The following is a 26,468-nucleotide window of genomic DNA, read 5'->3' on the forward strand; positions in this document are numbered from 1 at the left end:
GGTGGATAACTGCAGGTGGAGGGGCTCTCCAAGGTACCATTTTAATTCCTATTTTACAAAAGAAGAAACTGGAATAGTTCAGTCACTTGTTCAAGATCAGGCACAAGCACTGGGGTCGGGGTCACCTGGGCTCCTTTACCACTCTGCTTGAAGGAATGAGAAGTGGCCGTACGGCTCAGCAGTCTGGGGGAGTCCTTTGGAGACCTTTGGTTTGATAACTCCTAGTGGAGAGGTGTGGGTCCAGGTCCCATGCTTGTGCTCTCAGTGAGTGTGCGGGTGGGAAAAGTCTGAGTTGAGATTTCTGTTTGAGAAGGTAATTTTAAAAGGAAGAGAACAGTAACCACATGATTGTCACATACGGAACTGTTTCTCTCTGTGATAATCCAGATATTTTCTTTTTCAGTTCACTGAGTTTAACCAGTAATGCCATTCAGTTGCCAATATCAAGCAAAGCAAACACAAGCCAGTTTTAATCTGCTTTTTAAGGAAGGTGGTCGTCCTTTCCACAGTGCCTGACGGTAAGTCACAGTTCCTACCTCTGTAATAGAGTTTTTAATGATTTATAATAGATCTCAGGCACTTAAAATAATTAATTTGGAAATCATGAATGTTAAAAACTTATTGCCTTTTCTTTCTTTCCTGATAATTTTACTCTGAAGGTGGTGTGGAAAGAATATAAAGGCACTTAACTAGTTTCTGGGAATGTATCGTCTTTCACCACATTCTTTAATCTTAGGGAATTTTACCTCCAGTTTTAAAAAAAAAAGAGCTAGATGTTGAAATCTGTCCCTTTATTTTATATATGAGGTTTTGACGTCAACAAATAGTTAATGGCAAAGCTATTTTAAATAAGTGGAGTTAGATGTGTGACCAAATTTTTGTTCTTTGTTGTTTTACTCTTAGTGTAGATCAGAGTGACATATCCACGTAGCGTTTAACCACTTGCCTCTTCAAATTACTTTTTAATGGTAAAACAGTTATGCTCTTCACTTCTCATTACTATTTATTTGTTTTTAAGCAGCAAATTGACTGAATTGTCCAGTAGCCACTGTGAACATAAAAACCTGTGTCGTTTGTTATTTATGAAGTACAACTGTGCTGTGCTTTACGTGAGGGTATTCGTGTGCGTTTTTAAATTTGACCACTTTTCTTGTCTCTTTCTTTTAGTGACCGTATCCGAGTGTGAGTTACAAGCCCAGAGAAGTCACCATGAAGTTATATGTATTTCTGGTTAACACCGGAACCACCCTAACATTTGACACTGAACTTACAGTGCAAACGTGAGCCGCATTTCGTTTGTTCTCACAGCTTGGCATTTTGTGCAGCAAAAAGTGACAGGAAACAATTTGATGTTGTGAAAACTATTCCTTTGTTATTAAGAGTAGTGATATAGCAAGTCTTAAATACAGTATTTCATCCCAGCATGTTGTTACCTTTCTCCAAATGCTGAAGTTGAAATCATTAAGTTGTGCTTTACTCTGGTCATGTGACTAAATTATGCACAAGAACAACTCACCCAGGAACATACTGATTTCAAACGAGAGCTGTCAACTAGGAATAAGATTTCATAGCTGATTCCTAGTCCAAGTGTCGCAGGACACAGCTCGGGGTTACTGCCAGCTATAGAAAGCAACATCTGTCAGTCCGTGGTTTTTTATCTGTTTTTTTTTTTTTTTTTTAAATATATCTTTATTGATTTCAGAGAGAAGAAGGGAGAGGGAGGGAGGGAGATAGAAACATCAATGATGAGAGAGTCATCATTGATCGGCTGCCTCCTGCACGATTCCCAGTGAGGGGGATCCAGCCCGCAACCCGGGCATGTGCCCTGACTGGGAATCGAACTGCGATCTCCTGGATCCTAGGTCGATGCTCAACCGCTGAGCCAGGCCCAGCTGGGCAGTCCCGTGGTTTTTAGTGATTTTTTTAAAAATTCTCTTGTATTAATAAAGACAGTAGTTGACTTTAGCCAAATTAGTGGGACTCACAGTTCTAATAATTCTCCAGCTGTGAGGGGTTTCAAGTATTTGAGTAATAAATGCCCTCTTATATCTGTAAAAACGGGAGAGGTTTCGGGTGAGGAAAGATGTGCCTGGAGGCCATACAGGAAGGGAATAGAAATACCAAATGCGGGGCGGGGCAGAAGTAGGCTACAGTTCTGAGTACAGGAAACAGAGTTTATTCTCCTGTTATTATTCTAGTTTTATGCAATACTATTTTACTTGTAAAGCAATGGCTTTTTTGAAAGATAGGACAAGGAAACAGTTTTCATATAATTTAGATTTAATATATAGTGTAATGTGATGTGGAGATTTTTAACACACATCCTGTGTTCTGAGGATTTTAACAGACCTGATGCTAATTTGAGCATGTTCCTTTGCTACATTATGTAAAGAGCACAAAAATAAATATGTCCACTGCCTGTGTTTGATAGCCTCCCTTTTAGATGTGGCACATGGTTGACTTATTCACCTAAGACCAGCCAGTTAGTTATGAAACCCAGCTCCAGAGATAAAGGCGCTTATATTTTTTTCTTCTGTTTTGGTGGAAAATCTAAGGAGTAGAATTCCTTAACCTGTCAGATATTTGTACGTAGTGCTACCTTGATAATAAAAATGCTTGTCAAAGTAACGGGTGCCTTCCCTTGCTGCAGTGTTACAGACCTTAAGCATGCCATCCACAGCAAGTACAAGATCGCTATGCAGCACCAGGTGCTGGTAGTCAACGGCGGCGAGTGCATGGCTGCGGACAGAAGAGTGTGCACCTACAGCGCGGGGACGGTAGGTGTCCTGCCCTGGCGCCCAGCGTGCTCAGCTTCACGGCAGACGGGGCTGGGCCCAGCCTTCAGAAGTAAGGCGTATCTGCCTCCTGTGTTGAGGGCAGTGTGCATGGTCAGTATTTGTAACATTTTACTTCACTGGTTTTTTTTTGCATTTTTACTTTCATAGGACACAAATCCAATATTTCTTTTTAACAAAGAAATGATCTTATGTGAACTTCCACCTGCTATTCCTAAAACTACCTTTTCGACAGAAAATGACATGGAAATAAAAGTGGAAGAGTCGCTTATGATGCCTGCGGTCTTTCACACTGTTGCTTCCAGGACACAGCTTGCGGTGGTGAGATATCAGTGCTTTCTGAGATGTAATGACACATCTAGTACAGTTTAAAATTAAAACTGGTGCATGTAACACAATGAAGTCTTACACATACACTTGGTATATTTTCGGAACATTCTAACAAATTTATTACTCCTAAAAGCATTCAAATCTAAATAGCAAAGTATTCTAAGTTACAGAGGAAATGTTCAAAAAATGTGAAAAATAACAAGCTTTTAACGATACATATTTTGTGGTCAGTGTGTCTGGTATTTAAATTTCAGGACGGTACATTGTTAGTCATTGTACATTGTCAAACAGTGACAAGATCTTAGAGTGGAACATGGTCTTAACTGTGATTTGTTCAACTTCTTTCCTAAATATGGTATGCAGATAATGACTTCTGAACACTGCTTTAATCAACAAAGTACCTATGTTAAAATAGACATAAACAAAGAGAGCTTAAGTAACTATTAAAAATGTGATTCTTTTTCCCCTATCCTTATTTAGGTCCTGGAGGAAAACCAGGTTGCTTTTCTTTCTTTTTTTTTAATATATCTTTATTGATTTCAGAGAGAGGAAGGGAGAGGGAGAGAGAGAGAAACATCGATGATGGAGAGAGAGAGAGAGTCAGTCATTGATCGCTGCCTCCTGCACGTCCCCGACTGGGGGTCAAGCCACAACCCAGGCATGTGCCCTGACCGGGAACTGAACCACCATCTCCTGGATCCCAGGTTGATGCTTAACTGCTGAGCCACACCAGCCAGGCCCAAGTTGCTTTTCAGTACATACCTTTTGTATTATAGTCTTCATGGGTTGTTTGCCAGTCATTGGTTTTCTTTTTTTACTTGCCTAGTACTTGACTATAATGTTGACTCGAAGCTATCAGTAGTAAGACACATTTTACCTTCAGACATGAGAAAATGTTCGTTTAAAATCCACCAACAGTATTTACCTTTTAATACTTATTTTAATTGATTTTTTAGAGAGAGAGAGGAAGGAGGAGATATGTAGAGAGAAACATTGATTGGTTGCCTCCTGCATGCACCCTGACTGGGGATTGAACCTGAAACCTGGGTATGTGCCCTGACCTGGAATGGGACCCCCCACCTTCTGGTGTACAGGATGACATTCCAAACAACTGAGCCACATTTATTTATATCTGTAGAAAACTTGTAATTGATTTTTTATGTGATGTATAAAGATAGGTGCCCTGGCCCGTGTGGCTCAGGTGTTTGGAGTGTCATCCTATGCACCAGAAGGTTATAGGTTCAATTCCTGGCCAGGTTTCATACCTAGATTGTGGGTTGATGTTTCTCTTCTTTTCTCTTTCTCTCTTTCTCTCTTTCTCTCTCTCTCTCTCTCTCTCTCTCTCTCTCTCTCTCTCTCCCCCTCTCTCCCTCTCTCCCTCCCTCCCTCCCTCCCTTCTTCCCTCTATAAAATCAATTTTAAAAAAAATTACTTTATGAATTCAGCACCTTGCCTTTTGAATTTAATACTGTATGTTGATCTTTTCATAGCCTTATATATAAAAATATTTCATTTTATGCTACATAAATTTCATTGTATTGGTGTAAATTTTGATAGACATTGAGGTGTTTTGCATTTCGTTTCATAGTATTGAAATAAAGAACCTTTGACGATTCTTTATTTGTTTAAGATTTTACTGGATAAATCCCTAGATGAACCACTTTGCCAAGCAGTAGATAGCATTTTACTTTTGATAGTTATTGCCCTCTGTAGATGCTTTACCAGTATAGACTCCCAGCAGCAATGAGTCGGGTGTTTATCTTCCTCCACTGTCATAACAACGGGCAGGCACAAATGAGACGAACTAAAGCATTCCCTTAACATGCCCTCTTTAAAATGTGTTCAGGGCACATGCACGCACCCACGTAAGTACATGCGTGGAAACGTGCACAGAAACGCTACCTTCTTTTATTGTTTCATATTTTTGACATAGGAAATGTATGAAGTTGCCAAGAAACTTAGCTCCTTCTGTGAAAGTCTGGTCCATGATGAACACCTTCAACACCAAGGCTGGGCTGCCATCATGGCCAACCTGGAGGACTGCTCAAACTCCTACCAAAAGCTGCTCTTCAAGTTTGAAAATATTTATTCCAATTATCTGCAATCCATAGAGGACATCAAGTCAAAACTTACTCAGTATGTGTGCCATTAAAATGGATAATAAGATGTTTAAAATATCTTTGCCGTTTATCAGTAGTTTCAGTAATTAATAATGTTTCAAGTAGGCCGTATATTAATCAAAGTTCATTTTTTGAGACTTTTATGATGACTTTCATAGACTCTAAAGTTACGATTGGTTTTACCACATATATTACACATCTCCCACATTTCTTTTTCATGTGTTGTTTTCTTTGTGTAAAAGGCTTAAAATACTTTTGAAATATTTCACAAACCCAAGAATCTTTGCATGCTCTCGCCTTGCTACCAACTTTCCAATAAAGTAAAGGTAACATCAAAAAATGACACATCTAATGGAAATGGAAAAATTTTCAAACATTAACCAAGGAAAATGTAATTTTCTTAAGTGGCCATCTGCTGTAGGCTTGCTAAGGTAGAAAATAACCATTGTGTTCTGGCTTTCATTTATAATCTTTATTAAGATTGTTAATTTTATCCTGTGCTTTCAAGTATATCAAAAATACTTGATTGACTTAAAGACTGCTGTGGTAAATTTGAATTTCTTATATCTTAAGGTTTGATAGAAACCAAGTGCTCACATGCTTAGTGTGTCCTAGCAAACTTTACTTTAGAAAAGAACTTGAATGCGTTGGTGCCCTTCCCTCTCTCTAACTAGGTTTCCCTTACAACACCTCCTGCAGTACTTTATGGATGTATAACACAGTAGAGAGGTGGTAAGATTTGTGAGTAATAATAAAATGCTAATCTCTAATTAGAGTAGTCCTGTTATTTACTGACAGAACTTTTGTGTTTTAAGTTTAGGAACTGCAGTTTCAGTAATGGCCAAGATCCCGCTGTTGGAGTGCCTGACCAGACATAGTTACAGGGAATGTTTGGGAAGACTGGACTCTCTACCTGAACATGAAGGCTCAGAGAAGGCTGAGCTGAAAACTTCCACTGAACTGGTGCTCTCCCCCGATATGCCTGGGACAACTAATAAATCCTCATTAACCTCATTTCACAAGTCAGTGGAACATGTAGCCCCAGATACTACAGATGCTGAAAGTGGAGGAGAAATGAGGGAATCTTGTCAGAGTACTGCCCAGCAGGATGAAACTCCCGCAGATGCTAAAGACAGAGAGCTGCCTTTTTTTAACGTTTCTTTGTTGGACTGGATAAATGTTCAAGATAGACCCAATGATGTGGAATCATTAGTTAGAAAGTGCTTTGATTCAATGAGCAGGGTGAGTAACATTAATTTGATTTTTCTTGTCTTTTCAACTATCTGAAATTATATTATTTATACTAAATATTTTATAAAGTGGGAGAATGGGTATTATGTTAAAGTAGAAATAATGAGTGTTGGTGTGAGAGATAAAATTTTTTTTTTGGTATTCTTTGTTTACACGGATGATTTACATTCAATGAAATGTACACGTTCATGAGTAGTTGATTCAGGAGTACCCACCACCCAAAAGAAGACATTTTAACCATTTATTATTTAAATCATCAAAGAAAGCTTCAATGAAGACACTTGCCAGGGCAGGGGAATATGTGATACATTATGTAAAGATTAGTGCCAAAAACGAGTGAAAACTACTGTTCCTATAGGAACGGTTGACATTTTAGTAGCTAAAGATTTCATTTCTGATTGTGGAAAGTGAGCCACAGAATTGTGATCAGGATGATTGAGGTGTCATCTTTATATTTCTGTGAATATAAATATTCAGTTTGTTTGAATACAATAGGCAGTTCCGTTTCAAAAGAAGGTAGGCCTGGAAGGAATTACTGGTGTCAGCCCATGGAAGCCTGTATTGTTTTCTGTGTCTTGGATGTCATTGTGAGCAGAAGGAAGCCATTGAGGGGTTTCCACAGGAAACAATTATAGTGAGTTAGTAGTAGAACATACAGTTGATATCCACACATAGATACTAACAAGCAGTCAAACATAGGCTGAAAATGTGAGGATCAGGGATTCAAAAAGGGTAGGGAGTTAGCTCTGTAGAAGTTACGCTGAAGTGATAGAAGTGGGCTAAGCGCCGAGTCCTGGCTCATCTGTATTCATGGATTAGGTAGGAAAAGGTGCCAGAGGAGGGCCCTGTGCAGGAACTCCTGAGGTAATGCCCAAAGCTGTGAGGTCTGGGAAAGGTGGTCTTCAGTGCTAACTATCTTAAGAGCCTCAAGTAAAACAAGGTCATTGGTGATCTTTGGCCGGGTGGTTTTCATGGAGAGTCCATGCAGAAGATGGCCCGTGTAAGGTATTCCAAGGGGAGGGGAGACTGTAGTTGACCCGATTCCTTGAGCTAGGGATGGAGAACGGAGATCTCTCCAGGAGGGAGGTAAGTGTGAGGATGTTATGTTAGAGAGAAGTTGGATTGATGACAATGACCAAAGAGTGTGTTTAGTTTATTTTTAACTCTGCTTTACTTCATTAGACCTTGAAAATAACATTTTCTTTGGGATATTGACAATTGAATAATTTGTGGCATTGATTGAAAGGTGTATTTCCTGGAAATATATATTCTTAATTATGTATTTCAATATAGTCAGTAGTACTTGGGTTTTATTAACGTAATTGTCCAGTTCTTGACCTTCTGAAAATAAAACTTAAATTCCTGTGTTTTTCTCTGAAGTTGTATAAAAATAGTGTGAAATATACTTTAAACTCTCTGATGAAACTTGATTCATATGTGTGTCCTTGTCATTTAGCTCGATCCAAGGATTATTCGACCATTTATAGTAGAATGCCGTCAGACTATTGCCAAACTTGATAATCAGAATATGAAAGCCATCAAAGGGCTGGAGGACCGGCTGTATGCCCTGGATCAGATGATTGCCAGCTGTGGCCGCCTGGTGAACGAGCAGAAAGAACTGGCTCAGGTGCTATTTCAGACTTTTCTGTACAGTTGTTTTAGGTGCAGTTTCAGTTTGGTCTGCACCATGTTTTCACTTCACCCTAGGATATTGCTAATGCAGCATCACTGTTTCCATGTAATAAAGAACTCATGTTCTTAGTGTTTCAGTTTGATAAAGCAAATTGAGCTTAGGCTGTTTTAGATGACAACGGAAGATAAGCCATGAAAATGCTGTGAGCAGCTGGGGGAAAATACGTGTTGAAAGGACATGTAAAGCAGTCACTGTACTAAACATTTGAATACCTCCTGGTCCCCTCTCAAAAACTAAAAAAAAAAAAAAAGAAATTTGTAAAGGACAGGAGGAATATATGAAATCTGAAAGAATTTACTAATACTTAGGCGTTTAGGTCTAATTTAATGCAATCTGCCAAGATTTTTAAATGGATTGAGTTACAGAAAAAGTAAGCCCACAGTTGAGTATATTCCATATTGAAAGGAAAGTAAGATAAAGTTCCTATTGACATTGACATTGTCTTATTTTTACATATAAACTGTTTTGACTTAATTTTAAATACACATCATTTAAATTGAAATGTTTTCATGATATTTAGAAAAACATGCAATGGAGAGTGACAACTACTAGAAATTAGGAAGACACACTTGCTGTCCTTTGCTGATCAATGTGGTTCATTTCCTAGAAGGATAGTTATTTATAACAGCAAGTACAGCAGTCGGATGGATGTGCAAATCCCAAAGCCTCGGTAACAATTCAATCACTTAGTAAGTAGAATAGGAAAAGAACACCTATAAACACAATAAAAACACGTTAGTAATAACCTCATCAACAGGCTATCAAAAGATTATAACCTCTTTGGACATTTTTATAAGTGTTTGCTGTTGGGTTTTCATTTGGCTGGTTTTGTGAACAAAAGAAGGCTTTTAAATATGGCACATCTGCCTAAATAATTTATAGCCTAAAGACAGTCCGTTCCCTACTTAACAAAATGATGTAGAGTTCACCTATGAAAATAAATGAATAAGAATAGCTAAGAAAACGCCTATTTTTTCCCACCAAATAATAAAATGTGCTGTAAAATTGTACAGTTCAGTATTGCTCTAAAGACAGCACAAAATATGTATATGTTATTGGAACAAAATGTAGTCCAGAAACACTAAGAGGGATGCCTTTTCAATAAAAAGTGCAGTTAATTGATTTTTTTTTTAATTTAGGGAAGTATACAATATAGGATTAAATATTGGTCAAGATTAAATCAGTTCCTCTTTTTAAAGGCTTTGAATTATTGACCACGTTTCATTTAATATCATGCTCTTACTGACCCATGTGTAGTAGGAGTCTAGAAACACAGTTTCTAGTTCTCATTTAGCCATTAAATGTACCTTTGAATTAAGCTACTTTACCTTCCTGGGTTTTGCTCTTTTTTTTTAGCATGACAATGGAATAGAATTAGATGAGTATAGATTTCTTGAAAACTTAATCTTTTGTTTTGACCACAGGTAACACATTCAAAAAAGTAGATTTTAAAATCTTGTTTGAAAGTAGGACAGTTCTGCCTGCTCAGCGTGGCTCAGAGGTTGCGTGTTGACCTATGAATCTGGAGGTCACCATTCTATTTCCAGTCAGGGCACATGCCTAGGTTGCCAGCTTGATCTCCAGTCTGTGGCGTGCAGAGGTAGCTGGTCATTGACTCCCGTCATTGATGTTTGTATCTCTCTCTCCCTCTCCCTTCCTCTCTCTGAAATCAATAAAAAAAGTAGGACAGTTCTTGTTTAATATAAAGATATTCCTCCTAAGTGAATGTTCATGTCTCTCATGAAACAAAGTTAATACCTTTTAAAATATTTTCTTTCAAAGGGATTTTTAGCTAATCAGAAGAGAGCTGAAAACTTGAAGGACGCATCTGTATTACCTGACTTATGCCTGAGTCATGCAAATCAGTTGATGATTATGTTGCAAAACCATAGAAAACTGTTGGATATTAAACAGAAGTGTACCACTGCCAAACAAGAACTAGCAACTAACCTGCACGTCAGGCTGAAGTGAGTGATTCTGTTACATCGAATTTAGGATGTTTAGAGTTGATGTCATTTAATTTCTCCTGAGTGGTGCAGTAGTTTTCTCTTACCATTGTATTGAAATACTTGATTGATTATTTTGGATTATTTTTATAGTGTTTGTATGTCAACTTCATCCTATAGGTGGTGTTGCTTTGTAATGCTTCATGCTGACCAAGATGGAGAGAAATTGCAGGCTTTGCTTCGCCTCGTAATAGAGCTGCTAGAAAGAGTCAGAATTGTGGAAGCCCTGAGTACAGTCCCCCAGATGTACTGCTTAGCTGTTGTTGAAGTTGTGAGGAGAAAGATGTTCATAAGACACTACAGGGAGGTACGCGAGTTCTGATTAATTGGTAGGAGTCGTAACGAATTGGTGTGTGATACTAATACCAGCTTCCCTCCTTTCAGTGGGCTGGCGCTTTAGTCAAAGATGGAAAGCGATTGTATGAAGCTGAAAAGTCAAAAAGGGAAACCTTTGGAAAATTATTCAGTAAGTGTTCTTCATCAGTAAGTTATTTTTTATAGATGTGGACATAGCGTTATATAGCATGTATATGATTTTAATTAGCACTGAAATCTAGAAACATTTCTTTTAAGGTTTGTGGAATTGAATCCATTGTTAATTTTAAAAAACGGAGTATTGTCAGAATTTTTTTCCCAAAAAAAAATTTGGTTTTTTTTGTTGTTGGTTTTTATCTCAAATAAAGTTATAAAATAGCCATATTAATTTCTTTATACAGGGAAGTCTTTTTTACGAAATCGCCTGTTTCGGGGATTGGACTCCTGGCCCTCCTCCTTTTGTGTATGTATTTTATTTCCTGCACGAGACAGGATTTTGTATGTGTTCAAACCTTTATTTCAGAAGGAGAGGCATTTATCAGAATAGTTTATCAACATAATGTTTTGGGGTTTTAAAAACACCAGTTGTTATAAAGCTTTAAAATATATGTATGGTTTCTGACCTGGAGTTTCCACAAGGGGATGTCTTACTACGCCGTTAAGATTGGTGGGAATGGATCCTCCTGTGTATAGTTTGTCTTTCTGTGTCTCCTCCCCGCCCGCCCACCCTTCTACTTCCTTCCTCCTCTCATTCTCTTACCCGCTGACCCCCTTCCTTTCATGTTTTGACAAATCAGAATAGGCTGACTCTCCAGGTAGCTCTCACCAAAACCCTGAGGATAAGTTTGGTTTATTTCTAAACCAGGTTGACTGTCAGAGAAGTTGAGGAAAGGCTGTAGGTGTTTTTGCTTGTCGTGCCCCCCCCCACCCCGACATTCTGCTGAGCTGTTAAACAGTTTTCTGTGCTGCAGGCTTTCTGAGGGCTTTACTTGTATGTGTTTTTGAATATCTGAGAATGAGTGATTGATAGGGTTTCCACACTCATTTATCTAGGAAACTTTGTTTAATGAAGACCTTGACATTTCTGGATCTGCTTACGTAATGATTGAAACAAATGGAGTTATTTTTAAAGGTGCATTTCTTGGCTGTATTGTAAAGATATGGTAGGACTCAACAGATATTTTTTAATTGACTAAGTTTTTAATTTGTTATTTCATTCAGTTTCTTAAGTGTGAGTAGATCTTGAAGCATTTTTATTTGTTTCACTGAATTTGATTATAGTAAGAGACCACTTAATCATTTATCCTGTATGTTTTGTAAATTATCATTATCATCACTATTGTACAGACGCAGAAACCTCGAAAGTTTGACTGTGAGCTTCCAGATATTTCATTAAAAGATTTACAGTTTCTGCAGTCACTTTGTCCTTCAGAAGTCCAGCCATTCCTCAGGTAAATGTCACTGGTATTTTTAGCTTTAGATGTCGCCATACAGTGTTTCATTATTCTGGAGTGTGGAAAGGAGCGCCACACGCCTCGCAGGGGCCAGAAGAGCAAACTGTTTTAGGGTAGACCGACACGCCTGTGCCTGCTTCAGGAAGTTTCTGGGGAATTTTAAAATGATCAGAAAAGAAGGAAGTTAATGTCTACGTGCACTCAATGTTTTTCTAGCAGTTACTCTGACTTTGCATACTGCAGAAGACTTCTAATATCATTTTAACAATTCTATCTTTGGCTTCTTGCACTGTTCCTGGTGTTGTTGATAGAAAGAGAATGATAGTGCAGGAGTTATTTTTGATATAGATTAAAATATTTGGTTGTGCATACGCATCTTTTTATTAAGAAATCAGAAATCTAATTTGATTGCATTTTGTTTCAGGGTCCCCTTACTTTGTGACTTTGAACCTCTGCACCAGCACGTACTTGCTCTACATGATTTGGTAAAAGCAGCACAAAGTTTGGATGAAATGTCACAGACCATTACAGACCTACTGAGTGAACAAAAGGCAAATTAAGTTCTTCCCAGTGGCTCACTTATTAGTGTAAACGTTTGTGTTGCCGCAGCTGTTAATGAACCTGTCACTCTCTCTCTCCTAGGCATCCGGGAGTCAGACATCCCCACAGTCGACTTCCTCACCAAGAGTCGAAGGTGCAACAGGAATTACAACTACTACCTCACCAAGAACTCCCCCTCCACTCACTGTGCAGGATCCCTTGTGTCCTGCAGTATGCCCCTTAGAAGAATTGTCTCCAGACAGCATTGATGCACAGACATTTGATTTTGAAACTATCCCCCATCCCAACATAGAGCAGACTGTTCACCAAGTTTCCTTAGACTTGGATTCATTAGCAGAAAGTCCGGAATCAGATTTTATGTCCGCTGTGAATGAGTTTGTAATAGAAGAAAACTTATCATCTCCTAATCCTATAAGTGATCCCCAGAGTCCAGAAATGATGGTGGAATCGCTTTACTCGTCAGTTATCAATGCAATAGACAGTAGACGGATGCAGGACACAAATCTGTGTGGTAAAGAGGACCCAGGGGGTCGTGTGTCTCTAAATGTCCAATTGGAAAAATGCAGGGTTGTTGCCCAAGACTCGCAGTTCACTATACAAACCATCAAGGAAGACCTTTGCCACTTCAGAACCTTTGTACAGAAAGAGCAGTGTGACTTCTCAAACTCTTTAAAGTGTGCAGCAGTAGAAATAAGAAACATTATTGAAAAGATAAAATATTCTGTAGAGATAACACTAAATGAAAAACATCAAAATGAACTACAGTCTTTAAAAACTGAATATGAAGGCAGACTTGATGCACTAGTAAAAGAGAGTGACGAAAACAAAAACAGAATTAAAAAGCTTAAAGGAGACCTCGTGTGCCTTGAGGAGGTTCTGCAAAATAAAGATAATGAATTTGCTTTGGTTAAACATGAAAAAGAAGCGATCATCTGCCTGCAGAATGAAAAGGACCAGAAGTTGTTAGAGATGGAAAACGTCATGCACACTCAGAATTGTGAAATTAAAGAACTGAAAGAGTCACGAGAGAGAGTGTTGAAAGACTTTAAGAAGCTCCATGTTGAAAATGATGAAAAGATCCAGTTGTTGAGGACAGAGCTTGAGAGCTTGGAGCAAAGCCACCTAAAGGAGCTAGAGGACACTCTGCAAGTCAAGCACACCCAGGAGTTCGAGAGAGTTATGACAGACCACAGAGATTCTTTGGAGAAATTAAAAAACGAAAATCAGCAAAGGATCGACCAGATACAGGAGTCTCATGCCACAGTCATCCAGGAAAAAGAACGGCAGCTGCAGGAGCTGAAACGGAAGGTTTCTGATTTGTCAGACATGCGGTGCAAGCTGGAGGTGGAACTTGCTCTGAAGGAGGCAGAAACGGACGAAATAAAAATTTTGCTGGAAGAAAGCAAAGCCCAGCAGAATGAGACCTTAAAATCTCTCCTTGAACAAGAGACGGAAAATTTGAGAGCAGAGATAAGTAAACTGAACCAGAAGATTGAGGATAATAGTGAAAACCATCAGGTGGGCTTGGCAGAGCTGAGAACTTTAATGACCATTGAAAAAGATCAGTGCATCTCGGAGTTAATTAGTAGGCACGAGGAGGAATCTAATGCGCTGAAGGCTGAACTGAGCCAGGTGACAGCCTTGCACCACCAAGCCTTTGAAGTAGAAAAACACCTGAGGGAAGAAATAGAGGAACTGCAGAGGAAATTGGACTCAGCATTGAGTGCTCTTGAAAAAGGAAAAGATGAAAAAGCCGCCCAGCAGGAAGAGAGGTACGAAGCCGCCATCCAGGAACTCGAGAAGGACAGGGAGAAGCTCCGCACGCTCCAGGAGCAGGAGCGGCAGGAGCTGCTGCAGCAGCTGAGCTGCGAGAAAGCGGCGGCTATCGAGAGGGCCCTGCAGGGGTTTCGGCTGGAGAGAGACGCCGTGGAGAGGGAGTTGCTAGAAAAGGTGAAACATCTTGAGAGTCAAATAGCAAAAAGGTAAGAACTTCAGCCCGCAATCGTAAAATAAAAATATTGATGATTCAGATTTCAGCTTTGTGTGTGAGTCAGCACAGTGCCTTGGTTTACCTTAGGTAAAGGTAGCAATTAAGGTGTATTTATGCAGGAAAAACTTTTAAAAATAGTTTATTGCAAACATTTTGAAAATAACAAATCTATTAATGGATTTTAGTAATAGATTAGGGTTTTGGATCTCTGGAGAAATGATTGTTTTGAAAATTTCAAATATTTACAGGAGCTTTTTCCTTTTTTAACTTAAAAATTTCCTTCTTTGATTTACTTGAAGTTTTTCCCCAGATTCTTCAATTGAAAATTACTTATTTTTACTCTTTTTAAACTGTGTGTGTATAAAAAGTCACAGCTGTCTCTGAGCAGTGTTTCGTAAAGGCTAAGTTCTGGATTGGGGCTGTATAGTTTCATCAACGTTATTTTCTTGATCTTACAATTTCAGTTATTTCTTTGGTGATTCAAAAGAATGTTTTTAAGTCCCAGGTTTTATACAGTTGTTTTTTTGCACTTTTATTATTGTTACTGACTGATAACTGCTTTTTATTAGAGAAAATGGCCTTCAGTTTTTCTATTCTTTAAAATTTATTGAGGTGTTTTGTGGCCTAATAAAAACTTTCTAGAACATTATCAATTAGTTCTACCATGAATTCTTCCAAGTGAATATATTTATAGTTATATATACATTATATATGTTAACCTCTCGCTTCTTGCCTTAACCACTTTTATACAGTCTCTTGGGGTTATCTCTCTGCTGTGTAATGTTCATATATTGGTGTACAGTTAAACCTCTTCTGTATTCTGGGGCAATTCAAGGGTTTAATATGAATTAGAACCTGCCTGAAATGTTTACAGAACTGGGGCAGGTAAGGTCAATGTAGTCACTACTGAGGGCCAGGAAAATTCTAAGTGAAATATGAGGAAAAGAGACACTAAGCACCCACCAAGCTCATGGTTTCCCCGGCTCCCTGGGCAGCTGCGACAACATCCAAGCGCCTCTTCACGCCCGATGATGTGCCCACCCGCAGCACACAGCGGGTAGCGCTCATTTCCTTGGCAGGACGCTCCTGTGAGACTGCGTCTGGACACAGCCACCTCTGGAGAGTCAGCCTGGGCTGCTCTTCTCTGCACACCTGTACCTGTTCTTTTCACTGGCAAACTTGAAGTTATACAGAGGATTCTGGAAAATGTAGAGTCTGCATTTCATTGTAGATGAGATTCCAGAAAAGAGGCGAGAGCAATGGCAAGATGACAGGCAGTCTAGCGCTGCACACCCCCCGCTTTAAATTCAGTGGTCACACACATCGCACCCACATTGGACCTCCAAATAAAGATGCTTACCACGTGATGTTTCTGTCTAGTGTGATTTAGCATATATGCCTCATCTCAGGCGTCCTAACCCTGTCTTCAAAAGGTGTGAGTCAAACATTTCATTCTGGCCGTCCCAGAGTGAACGTATTGGTGATCGATCATTTTTCCACACAGACCCGATCTCTTCCTGATATTCTGTAAGTTAAATGCCAAAACATAGGGTTGGCTACCATTATGACAACATGTTACATACTAGGAGAATGGAGAAGGGAAAGAGACAGAAATGATTAATTTTTGCAGTCTTGGTTGCTGTGGTCTTTATTTCTGTAATCAGCCTGGGAGCTCTAATAGGTATTTACAGCTCGCTTGTGTCACACAGCCCACTGACCCTCTGAAAGTGTTTTTGTTACCTCCAGGGGTCTGCGGATCGGCCACCCTGAGAATCCTTGGTGTAGAGAATGGTTGGCAGACTTTCTGTAACGAGTCACATTGTAAACACTTTAGGCTCTGGGGCCAGGTAGTCTCTGTCCGAGCTACTCGGCTTTGCTGTTGCAGCAGGAGAGGAGTGCGACGCTATAAACGGGCATGGCTGTGTTCCAATAAAACTTTAATTACACAAGCAGGTGATAACAGGCTGGATCTGGCCTGCGGTCTAGAGTATCTCAACTTGGCATCTTACTTTTGTTTAATGTTGGCCGTTAGGTCCAGGTTTCAGGAAGTCAACCTAGCAAACTCTTAATAGCTAACACTTGAACTAGAGTCTGGTCATTGCATTCGTACAAATGATTTTGGCTTGTAGCATTCTGTGTGCCCTTGTTCTAACTCCCGTTGGTTCTGTTTCCATACGTATTTCCTATGTTTCTTCTGAATAAATGAAACATCTTGGAATTGCAATTCCTCCTTTTTTTTTTTTTTTTAACTTCCCTTGGCACCTGGGGTTTGAATGTAGCAATGGGTCTGGGAATAATGAAATGGTGGAGCGGTTGTTGAGAACCGTGGCCTTGTTGAGAAGGGGACCTCAGGTAAGATGACACTAATCTCAAGGAAGAAGAGGCTGCTGCTGGTTGGTAAGGGAGGCTTGGTGGGATTTGGAGGGACAACTGGGACGTCTCCAAGACCTTGCCTTTAGTCACCCGAGACCAGACAACGACCGCTGTTCGCTGTTCTACCTTGGAATGCCCTGGTGGTGAGGTCATTACTGCCTTCAGATGGAAACAGGTCGCAGAGTTCCAGGTTCCCGTCTTCAGAGTTTATTTTCCCCTAGGATTCTATTTGTATCTATCAGGATTGAGCTTAGAAAACAGAACCTATTTTATTTACTTATTTTTTAATTCTTACCTAAGATACGTGCATTGATTTTAGAGAGAGAGGAACGTCCATGTGAGAGAAGCACCAGTGGGTTGCCGCCTTCGCACCCAGTTCACTACTGTTAGGGTAGAGAGACCTGTAGCCTCTGCGGTTGGCTACTTGGGGCATTTGGTGCATGGGGGATTATATCTGCCATTTTGAAAAAAAAATTAATACTGTATTTAACTTTCAAGTTCTGCCACTGAGTCTGCCAGAGAAGATTCTTTGAGCCTGGTTGCTGAACTTCAAGAAAAGCTTCAGGAAGAAAAAGCCAAGTTTTTAGAACAGCTTGAAGAGCAGGAGAAGAGGAAGCAGGAGGAGGTGCGGAGCGTGCGCACGGCCTTGATTGCCGAGCAGCAGGTGAGTCCTGCCCCTCAGTGTTTAAACGTCTTCCTGATAAAAGCATTCTCTTTTTAAAGGCCATTGTGTCACGCGGACGGGTGCTTCGAAAGGAAACAGTCCTAGATTAGAAATTGGGACGTAAATTATACTCCTAGTTTCTTAGCTACTTCTGTGATCTTAGATATGTCACTTAATCTTCTTAAAACTCAGATTAGTTTTCTTGCAAAATGAAAGTGTTTATACTTAGATGATAATCTCTAAAATTTTATTTTTCTAAATTACATGCTATACTGATCAGTACAATTTTTTTTACTTTTATCCCAGAAATCTGTTATAGTTGATATGCACATTTAATATGTGTAGTCCCCCCCCAAAAATGGTAATTTTAAATTTTCTTTCTAGCCCGGCCAGGTGTGGCTTGGTGGTTAAGCGTCGACCTGGGATCCAGGCGATCAGGGTTCGATTCCCGGTCAGGGCACATGCCCGGGTTGCGGGCTTGATCAATGACTCTCTCATCATTGATGTTTCTGTCTCTCTCTCCCCCTCTCCTTTCCTCTCTCTGAAATCAATAAAGATATATTAATAAAAATTTAAAAAATTTCTTTCTATAGTTTTTAAAAAATGTCTGTTGGGACAGATTTAAAGTGTATTCGAAAACCCTTAGGAATTTTACATTTTAAGGACTGGGAAAGGAAAGAAGAGCCTGAAATCAATATTTCTCTCTCTCCCACTCTCTTTGAAAAGCAATGGAAAAAATATCCTTGGGTGAAGATTGAAAAATAAATAAAAATAGAAAAGGCAAACTGGGGGCGGGGGAGAAAGATTTCTTAAAAAAAAAACAACATCATTGCCCTGGCTGATGTGCTCAGTGGTTAGAGCATCAGCCTGCGAACCAAAGGGTCACAGGTTCCATTCCCGGTGGAGGGCACGTACCTGGGTTGTGGGTTTGCTCCCACCCCAGGTTGGGGGCGTGTGGGAGGCAACCAATCGACGTGTCTCTCGCATCGATGTTTCTCTCCCACCCTCCCTCCAATATCCTCATGTGGTGATTAACAAAAATAAGTAAATGCTAAACGTCATTTATAAATTGCGCTTTATTTTCTTCACATACTAACGTACTGTGTGAAAGTGTTTGCAGGGTTATTTCTTTTAGCCCCAGCTTCTTGTGCATGCAGATAATTTACCTGCTTACCGTTCTGTGTTCCAGACCAATTTTAACACTGTTTTAACAAGAGAAAAGATGAGGAAAGAAAACATCATTAACGACCTCAGCGACAAGTTGAAAAGCACGATGCAGCAGCAAGAGCGAGATAAAGGTCAGTAACGTTTTGTAGCGACGCCCGCTCCTTTCCGAACCGGACGCCGTCTTACATGGCCCTGACGCTGCTTTGGGCGGTGCCCGCAGATCTGATCGAGTCGCTGTCCGAGGACCGCGCCCGCCTGCTGGAGGAGAAGAGGAGGCTGGAGGAGGAGGTGAGCAAGCTGCGCGGGAGCAGCTTCGCTCCGCCCCCGGGTGTGGCCGCGGCCCCCGAGCTTTATGGAGCATGTGCCCCTGAACTCCCAGGCGACACCGAGAAGTCAGCCCTGGAGACCCCAGACGAAGGCAGAGTGGACTCGACCCTGGAGACGAGCATGATGTCCGTCCAGTGAGTGCCCCTCCGCAGCCGCTGGGCAGTGGGGGGTAGGGAGAGGTTTCTAAAGTGGTGCAGATGTTCAGTGGTGGGGTGTGTGTGGTTGGAGATCAAACGTGTAGCATGGGGACTGTAGGAGGTGACCCCAGATTGTATAGTTGAATTTGGCGATAGTAGATTTTCAGTGTCATCTCCCCTGCCTCCAAAATGGTAAGTGATGTGTGTGAATTAACTCGGAGGGACTCCACAGTGTGTGCACGTATCACATCATCACAGTGTAGACGTTAAATGTACAATTTATTTCTCAGTAATGCATCAATATAAAATAAAAGCCACCCTATTTCTATTTTTTCTTTTCTAATTAGTTTTTAACTATTTTTTTGTGGTGAGCAGATTCCCACGCAGCCTGTTGACTGGCACACTGGGCACTCAGGAATGCCTGCGAAGTCTTCACTGAGACTTGGGTTATTTTGTACTGAAACTCGGAGCTCCGCAGGCCCACGCGGGCAGGCGGCGTTGGTTGTTTTCAGTTTGGACAGTGAGGCCACCCGAGAATTGCCACTCTATCCATAATGTGGATTCATCCACACAGGACGAAGGAAAATCCCTGAAAAACACATACAGAACAACTTGACATTTAAAAGGCATTATTCTAGAAAAAGGCATAAACAAATGCTCTGCTTATAATTTCAAAAAGTTTATAGGTCTCATTTCAGGAGCTGTGGTACAAAGAACGCACGCACTCCATTGAAATGCACCCTAACTTAAACAGGGTGCTTTCTGAAATTTAGCACAGTCCCTTACATTTTAAAGTGCTTATAGTAATAGTTAAATTTCTAAAATCCTTTTGAAGAGTGTAAAGTCCTGAACTTTAAGGCTTAAACTAAAATAATCCATTCTCTCTTAGAGAAAATATCCACATGCTGTCTGAGGAGCAGCAGAGGATCATGCTGTTAGAACGGGTGAGTAAATTGTCATCTGGAAGTGCAGTGCTTACTGTGTTCACTCTGGGTGCAGTTAGATGAACCTCATGCTTAAGACATGGCCCTGCTTGTGTTTATAAGTTAGTTCTTTTAATGGTTATTTTTGCAGTTACTATTTTGAGAAGTGGCCAAACAATTGGCAGTATTATTTCAAGCCTCTTATTTGTCCTATATTTCCAAGAGATGAGGTCTGTGTTAGAACAGAGGTTAGTGGTCTTTATAAAGTAAATAATATACAATAATATTTTTAATCAGTAGCTCAGAATTCATCAAAACATTATAAGTACGAGTTCTGCATATTATAGAAACAAAGCATTAAATACCTGAATTGGGCAAACATAGATTATGTGAATGATGAAATAGTGTTGTGTTTTTTATAGAGATTAATTGAACATGAAAACACTGGCAGTAAGTGGTTTCCTCCCGATTGCATTACAGAGCACATCTCATTCCCTAGGGCTTTAAGATTTTCAGCAAATTTTTTTGTTCTTTACAAGCTTATTGTCTATGGATCTAGTAAAAATAGTACAACTTTGTGCTCTAGCATGCTCTTTTCATTTTCTTTTTTTGTTATTAAAGGGTTGTATGATCACTTACATCAGCATCAACTGCAGATGTTGTATATGCTAATCCCTCCTCTTAGGCCAGAGCTACTAGCAGAGCTTTGGGGACCGATCCCAGCCATTTACTGCATACTTAAAAGTGATGTGATTCTACTGCATAGTCAACTGTAGAGCCCTGGGCTTGGGTAAATGTACTAAAGTTGATCTAATTATCTTTTAAGCCGGTAAATAATTAAAACAGTGGGAAAGGATCTGTGAAGAAACATTTCCCACTAACTCAGTACTAGAACCGAGCAGCAATCTGCACTTAGAGAAGATGCTGTCGTCGTGTTCAGGGTGAGTAGGTACAAGGATAAACAGCAGGTCTCTCCCCCCCGCAGACGTTACAGTTGAAAGAAGAAGAGAACAAGCGGCTAAGCCAGAGACTGGTAAGTCCGTCGTGTTTCATCACAAAGAAGGTAAATTTGTCCAGTGAAAGTGATTGTTGAAGGAAAGGAAGTATGTTCATGAACCACATAAATCTGGACGCTTAGAAGCTGGGCGGAGGCCGTGTGTGTAACAGTGAACGAAATGTTTGCAGCGAGGACCTGAAGAGCGCCCTGCTCTGATGGTATGAGCTTTATGAACTGTCGGTTTCTTTTCTAGATGTCTCAGAGCATGTCTTCGGTATCCTCCAGGCATTCCGAAAAGATAGCTATTAGAGAGTAAGTATTTTGTGTATATTTTGTGGTGGGTTTTTCTGTGAAAATTTTACTGAACTGAATAATGTTGAATTGTGTTGTTAGAAAATTTTATTAAAAAGCACAGCTTTTCTAAATTATTATTTCTGGTGATGTTAGGAAATGTTTCCGATTAGAGCTTTAATTATTACTTATGTATAAATGTTCCCAAAGCTTTTTTGACACTACTGCCACCTCTTTTAAATTCCACCTGTCTCCTTAGTCTTTTTAAATTTTAGATTGGAGAGTCTTGACTTTTTAAGTTACAGTGTTTTCTCATTTGTTGCCCTGGCTGGTGTGATCCAGTGGTTAGTATTGACGTGCACGCCTAAGGGTCAGGGGTTTGATTCTGAGTTGTAGGTTGGAACCCTGGCGCCCGTTGGGGCCCTTCAGGAGGCAAACAATTGATGTGTCGTTGACCCCTCCCCCCCTTGGGCGTGCCCCCCCCCCCCCCCCCCCCCCCCGGCCGCCGCCAAGATAAAAAATGGAAGACATATACTTGGGTGATGATTAACCAAAAAAAAATAGTTTTCTCACTTTTGTGTTGACTTTTTTCATTGGTATGCTAAAAATTTATGTGTTAAATTGATGAAACAACAGACGATCTTCCTGGACCGAAGTCCCCCATGTCAGTGCTGCGTTGGGTGTGGGCCGCGGAAGGGGAGGGTCTCTGGGGTGATAAAGCTTCTCTAGCAGCTGGTGAATGCTGGTCAGTTTCCTCTGCCTGTCAGGACAGATACAAAACCAGCAAGCTAAATATTTGAAAATATTTTGTCTATAATAGGTTTGTTTACCAAATTTTTGGTTGTCAAATATTACTGACCTGTAAGTAATTATTAGAATTTTATTTTTTCTCAGTGATTTGAAAGGGTGGTATCTGACTTGACCTTCCAGCTATGTGTCAAATCACATCAGTTTATGGCGTCTCAAAGATAAGAGAGGTGAACTTTTTAAAAAAGAAAGGAAAAACTCCTGAAAGAGGCCCCACCTGCCTTTCTAAACGTATCTTCTGGTGTTTAGCCGAAGCAGTGCCTTATCTCGTTAGGGGGGCTGCAGGGTAAACATGATCGAGTAGAAGACTTTCCACCTACCAGCTTCCTCATGGTTTTGATGATCTGTTAGGTGTAGGGCTTACTAAATTAAATTATTTTGACAACTAAGGAATCTGAGGACTTTTAAGGGCTCTTGATACTTGAACATTTCTAAATTCGTCATCTCCATTGTTTAAGCCTCATAACAGCGTGAACCTGCTCAGAGCAGGTTCAGTGGCCTTTTCTCTGGAGTTGCAGAGCCGTGTGCCTGGAGGCTGGAGGGATAGTGTACAGACTGCTTTAGCACTGGGCTGTAAATGTTTGCGCCCTTTAATTTGTGTTTCTCATGAAAGGTTAGGATGGTGCCCTCTTCATGCAACTAGATGAACTGTGAAGGGGGTTTTCCTCCCCTCATTTTTTTCCTTAAACAGTAGATAGCATTACAAATTTTATTTTAAAAAATGTTTGGTCTCTGACCATTGCTCGTGTCATTCTTTGAACATCTATGAATCGCCAGAAGTGCCATTAGGAGCCGGGTAAAGTATATGTATATATCCTGTAAATATGAAAATTAACATGGTGTTGATGATATTTCAATATGTAGTTGACCACTGCAGAACATATACTTAAGTTTTAGGGTAGGGCGACAGCGACTTCTCGGGCAGTGCAGTGACTCCTGCGTTCAGTTTCCAGGTGGGAGATCTGGTCCTAATCATCCTGGACGAGCGCCACGACAATTACGTGCTGTTCACTGTGAGTCCCACCTTGTATTTCCTGCATTCAGAGTCTTTGCCTGCCCTGGACCTCAAACCAGGTGAGGGTGGTAAGTGTCACGTCCATTATTAAAATAATAACCCGGAGTGGGGAGAGCATAGTAAAGGTTTTTCTTCCCTGTCTAAGTATATCAGAATTAAGTAACTAAAGGGAGCTCTGCTTAATCTGTTTGTTTATAAAATCTGCAGTATCCAGATTACTTTACTGGATTCTGTTGACAGTTCACAATCGACATAGTTAATGCAGTTGGGCCAAATATCTCATATCCTAGCAATAGCAGAATTAAATTGTCACAATTCCTAGGCAAATTCAACTGACTTAAGCTTACATGCTTATTTGTTTATAACATTACCTTTCTTTGGCAAATTATAAAATGTCTTTTCTGTCTTATTTATCATCCAGTGTTTCTACTTTATTTTTTTTATTAAATTTGTCAATACTTAAACATTTTTAAAAGGCAATGATAAGCTTTGTTAAAATATACTGGATTATTCTGCCTGTTATCTCCCAGAGGGAAACCATATAATTAGGCTGAGGTGGGCACGTGAAGATGTAAATAGACCTTGCCTAACCCTCGTCAGCTGTTTACGTGCCCGGACTGTGTCCACACTGCCCTGCTGGGCACCGGGGCACTGATGTGAGACAGCTGCAGGTCCTGCCCTGAAGCACTGGCGCTGAAAGCGCTGCCCCTCAAGCAGCAGGGCTTTTCTTAGGATGTAGGAAATAACTCGTCTGCTTCCAGAGTGGAAAAGGTCGCCTCTGTGAGCACCTCCAGCAGGTGGCCCTGTGGAGCTGAGTCGGAGTTTCTACATGTAGTTTATAATTTATGCTGGATTGTTTGCATTTCTTTTGACTTTGTTAGTTCTGTGATTTGGCTTACCACCTGTGTTTAATGAGTAAATAAAACCAAGATTACTGGTTGGAAAGCAGGATGAATTCAGTGTTGTGCTGAACACTGTCCTGCATTTTCGTGGCTTCGGCCGTTGCACGTATCTCGCGTTCTCCCGGTCTAGGAGTTGCGTAGGTCTCTTGACTCTGACAGGTACATTTTGTGATAATTATAACCGTACTTTTAAAAAGAAACTAATGACTCGATTTAATAGCTTCAGGTGTGTCTAGAAGACCCTGGGTGCTTGGAAAAGTAATGGAAAAGGAGTACTGTCAAGCCAAAAAGGTAAACACCGGCGTGCGCTGCAGACCTGGGGCACGCAGGGAACTCTCACGCTGCTTAGTAGACGCTCCCGGCAGTGCTGTCGTCCGTCTTTCTGCTCACTGGGGTTAGACCTTGAATTTAATGGGTGTGAGTTTGAACCAGCAGTTTTATGAGTATTTGTGTATTTTATCTGTAGGTAGTAGACGTAAATTACCAACAATTCACGGACCTCTATAGGAAAACTATAAGTTTCTGTTCTGTGACTGTTGATATTAGTGTTTTCATGTACAGAAAAGAACACAGCCTGGCTGCTGATGCCACTAGAGGTAGAGTGGATGTTTTCTTATGTTCACACGCTACTCCCACTGAAGTAAAGTATTGATGGCTGGAAACGCGCCTGACCGAGATGAGCAGGAGCGGAGCCCTTGAGCCTTCGCCCCGACTCACTGTCGCCGTGGGCCCCTTTGCTCCAAAACACTGATAGAACTTAGACTGTGTAGTAGTGAGGTCTCTCGGTACTTTAAAAGTATGACTTACGGCTCAGTTTGTGCTGTGTCCTTCCATCAACACTAGTGGCTCAATACATTTTCTCCTGGCGAGGGGTAGATCCTACATAGTTTGACAAAGACAGCCCCCCCAATACTCTAGCTTTGAGGAGTAGGCTATGATGGTCCCTGTGTGACTTGGTTTCTTTTTTCCTAGGCACAAAACAGATTTAAAGTTCCTTTGGGAACAAAGTTTTACAGAGTAAAAGCTGTGTCGTGGAATAAGAAAGTATAACTTATGGAAGAAATCAGTACATCCTGTGACATTTTCCTGACGTATCCTACAGTGTTCATTCATCACTCCACAAACTGCAAGCCATCTTTTTATACAAAAGTCACCGAGACCATGTGCTTCCTGGGCGTCCGTCACCTTTCTAACTGGCTACATACACTTTAGGAACAATAAACTCAGCAAGACCCTTGGCTGAATTAAAATGGTTTTGGTTTTGTTTTGTTTTTATCCAAATAACTAGAAATATGGACCAAACTAGTTCATTTCTCAAAGGGCATACCCTGTGCATTGTGGCTCATGATTAGCCATGTTAATTGCCTGTTACAGATACATTAGCTTGAACTTAGGTAGTAAATGTTAGTTGTTATTACCAGCATTTGTCCTTTTGTGAAATCAGCATCAAAAACTTGCACTCTTAATACATTCTTTATAAAATGTATAAATTCTTCAAAACTATTTAAAGAAAGGGGTGTTTACTGCATGCAGATAATCATAATTTTGAGTTTGCCTCTGTAGATTACTAAAGCAGATTGTTTCATTTATTTTTTTTAAATGCCCTTTGATGTTTCAAAACAAAAAGGAACTCGATTTGATGGATTGATTTTTAAGATCAGCCATAATTCGCAGTCTTTACAGGCACTTTCAGCAGACTGGTCACCTGGGTTCTCAAGGGAAGAGCCTGCCGCTGACGCTGACGCGGTGCTGCAGCCTTCCTGATGACTGTTCTGTCTAGAATAACCCATCGATGAAATTACAATTCATGGTTGTTTCAGAAAAACATATTCATTGTACAGTAACCATTTAGAGGTCATTTAAATAATAAAATACTGTATTGTAAAACATGTAGAATTTTAAACAATAAAGATTTGAACCTGTAAATGTGTGTGCCTTTTAAGGAGGGTACATTTTAATATATTTGAGTGAGTGCTGGGGTGTGGGAAAACTTGTTCTGTATTATATCAAAAGAAACATGTTAATTTCAGAAATGTTCTTTAATTATATTCTATGTAACAGGGTAAAACAGTGTTATGTAGATCAGAACCGTGTAACCTGGATCTTTCAGACAGATGCCGTGGAGCGAAGGTATTTAATGAGTTAGTTGAGTTGGATGCGACTTGTTTCAGGTTGTTGCTAGAAAACAAGAAAATGATTTCCCCCCCCAGAAAATATTTAATTTCTTCATAAAAATAAGTTAAATATTTTTTTAAATATGTATGTCTAACAGTACAGAAAATGGAAAAACGCCGTGGTGTGTAGAAAATGGAACCTGACATACTGATGAATAAATGAACACGTGACTTCA

General features: G+C 40.2%; 1 protein-coding gene across 2 annotated transcripts; it reads left to right on the forward strand.

The window, feature by feature from the left end:
- The first annotated feature begins 403 nt into the window (after positions 1-403).
- RB1CC1 (RB1 inducible coiled-coil 1) lies at positions 404-26,468 on the forward strand. 2 transcript variants are annotated; one of them, XM_081116237.1, is made up of 23 exons: positions 404-518; positions 1,168-1,280; positions 2,651-2,777; positions 2,946-3,116; positions 5,059-5,261; positions 6,061-6,487; positions 7,953-8,123; positions 9,972-10,156; positions 10,316-10,502; positions 10,580-10,661; positions 10,912-10,973; positions 11,858-11,961; positions 12,389-12,515; positions 12,607-14,507; positions 17,387-17,552; positions 18,742-18,850; positions 18,940-19,180; positions 20,073-20,127; positions 21,092-21,139; positions 21,357-21,415; positions 23,148-23,284; positions 24,339-24,409; positions 25,091-26,468. In XM_081116237.1, exons 2-23 carry the CDS (start codon positions 1,210-1,212, stop codon positions 25,166-25,168), a joined length of 4,782 nt encoding a protein of 1,593 aa, XP_080972363.1. In that variant the 5' UTR covers positions 404-518; positions 1,168-1,209; the 3' UTR covers positions 25,169-26,468. The 2 variants fall into 2 exon arrangements, with proteins under 2 accessions (XP_080972363.1, XP_080972364.1); XM_081116238.1 differs by having other exon boundaries at positions 23,148-23,275.

The sequence above is a fragment of the Miniopterus schreibersii genome (assembly GCF_964146895.1).
Source record: "Miniopterus schreibersii genome assembly, chromosome: 17".
In the NCBI taxonomy this organism is placed as follows: domain Eukaryota; kingdom Metazoa; phylum Chordata; class Mammalia; order Chiroptera; family Miniopteridae; genus Miniopterus; species Miniopterus schreibersii.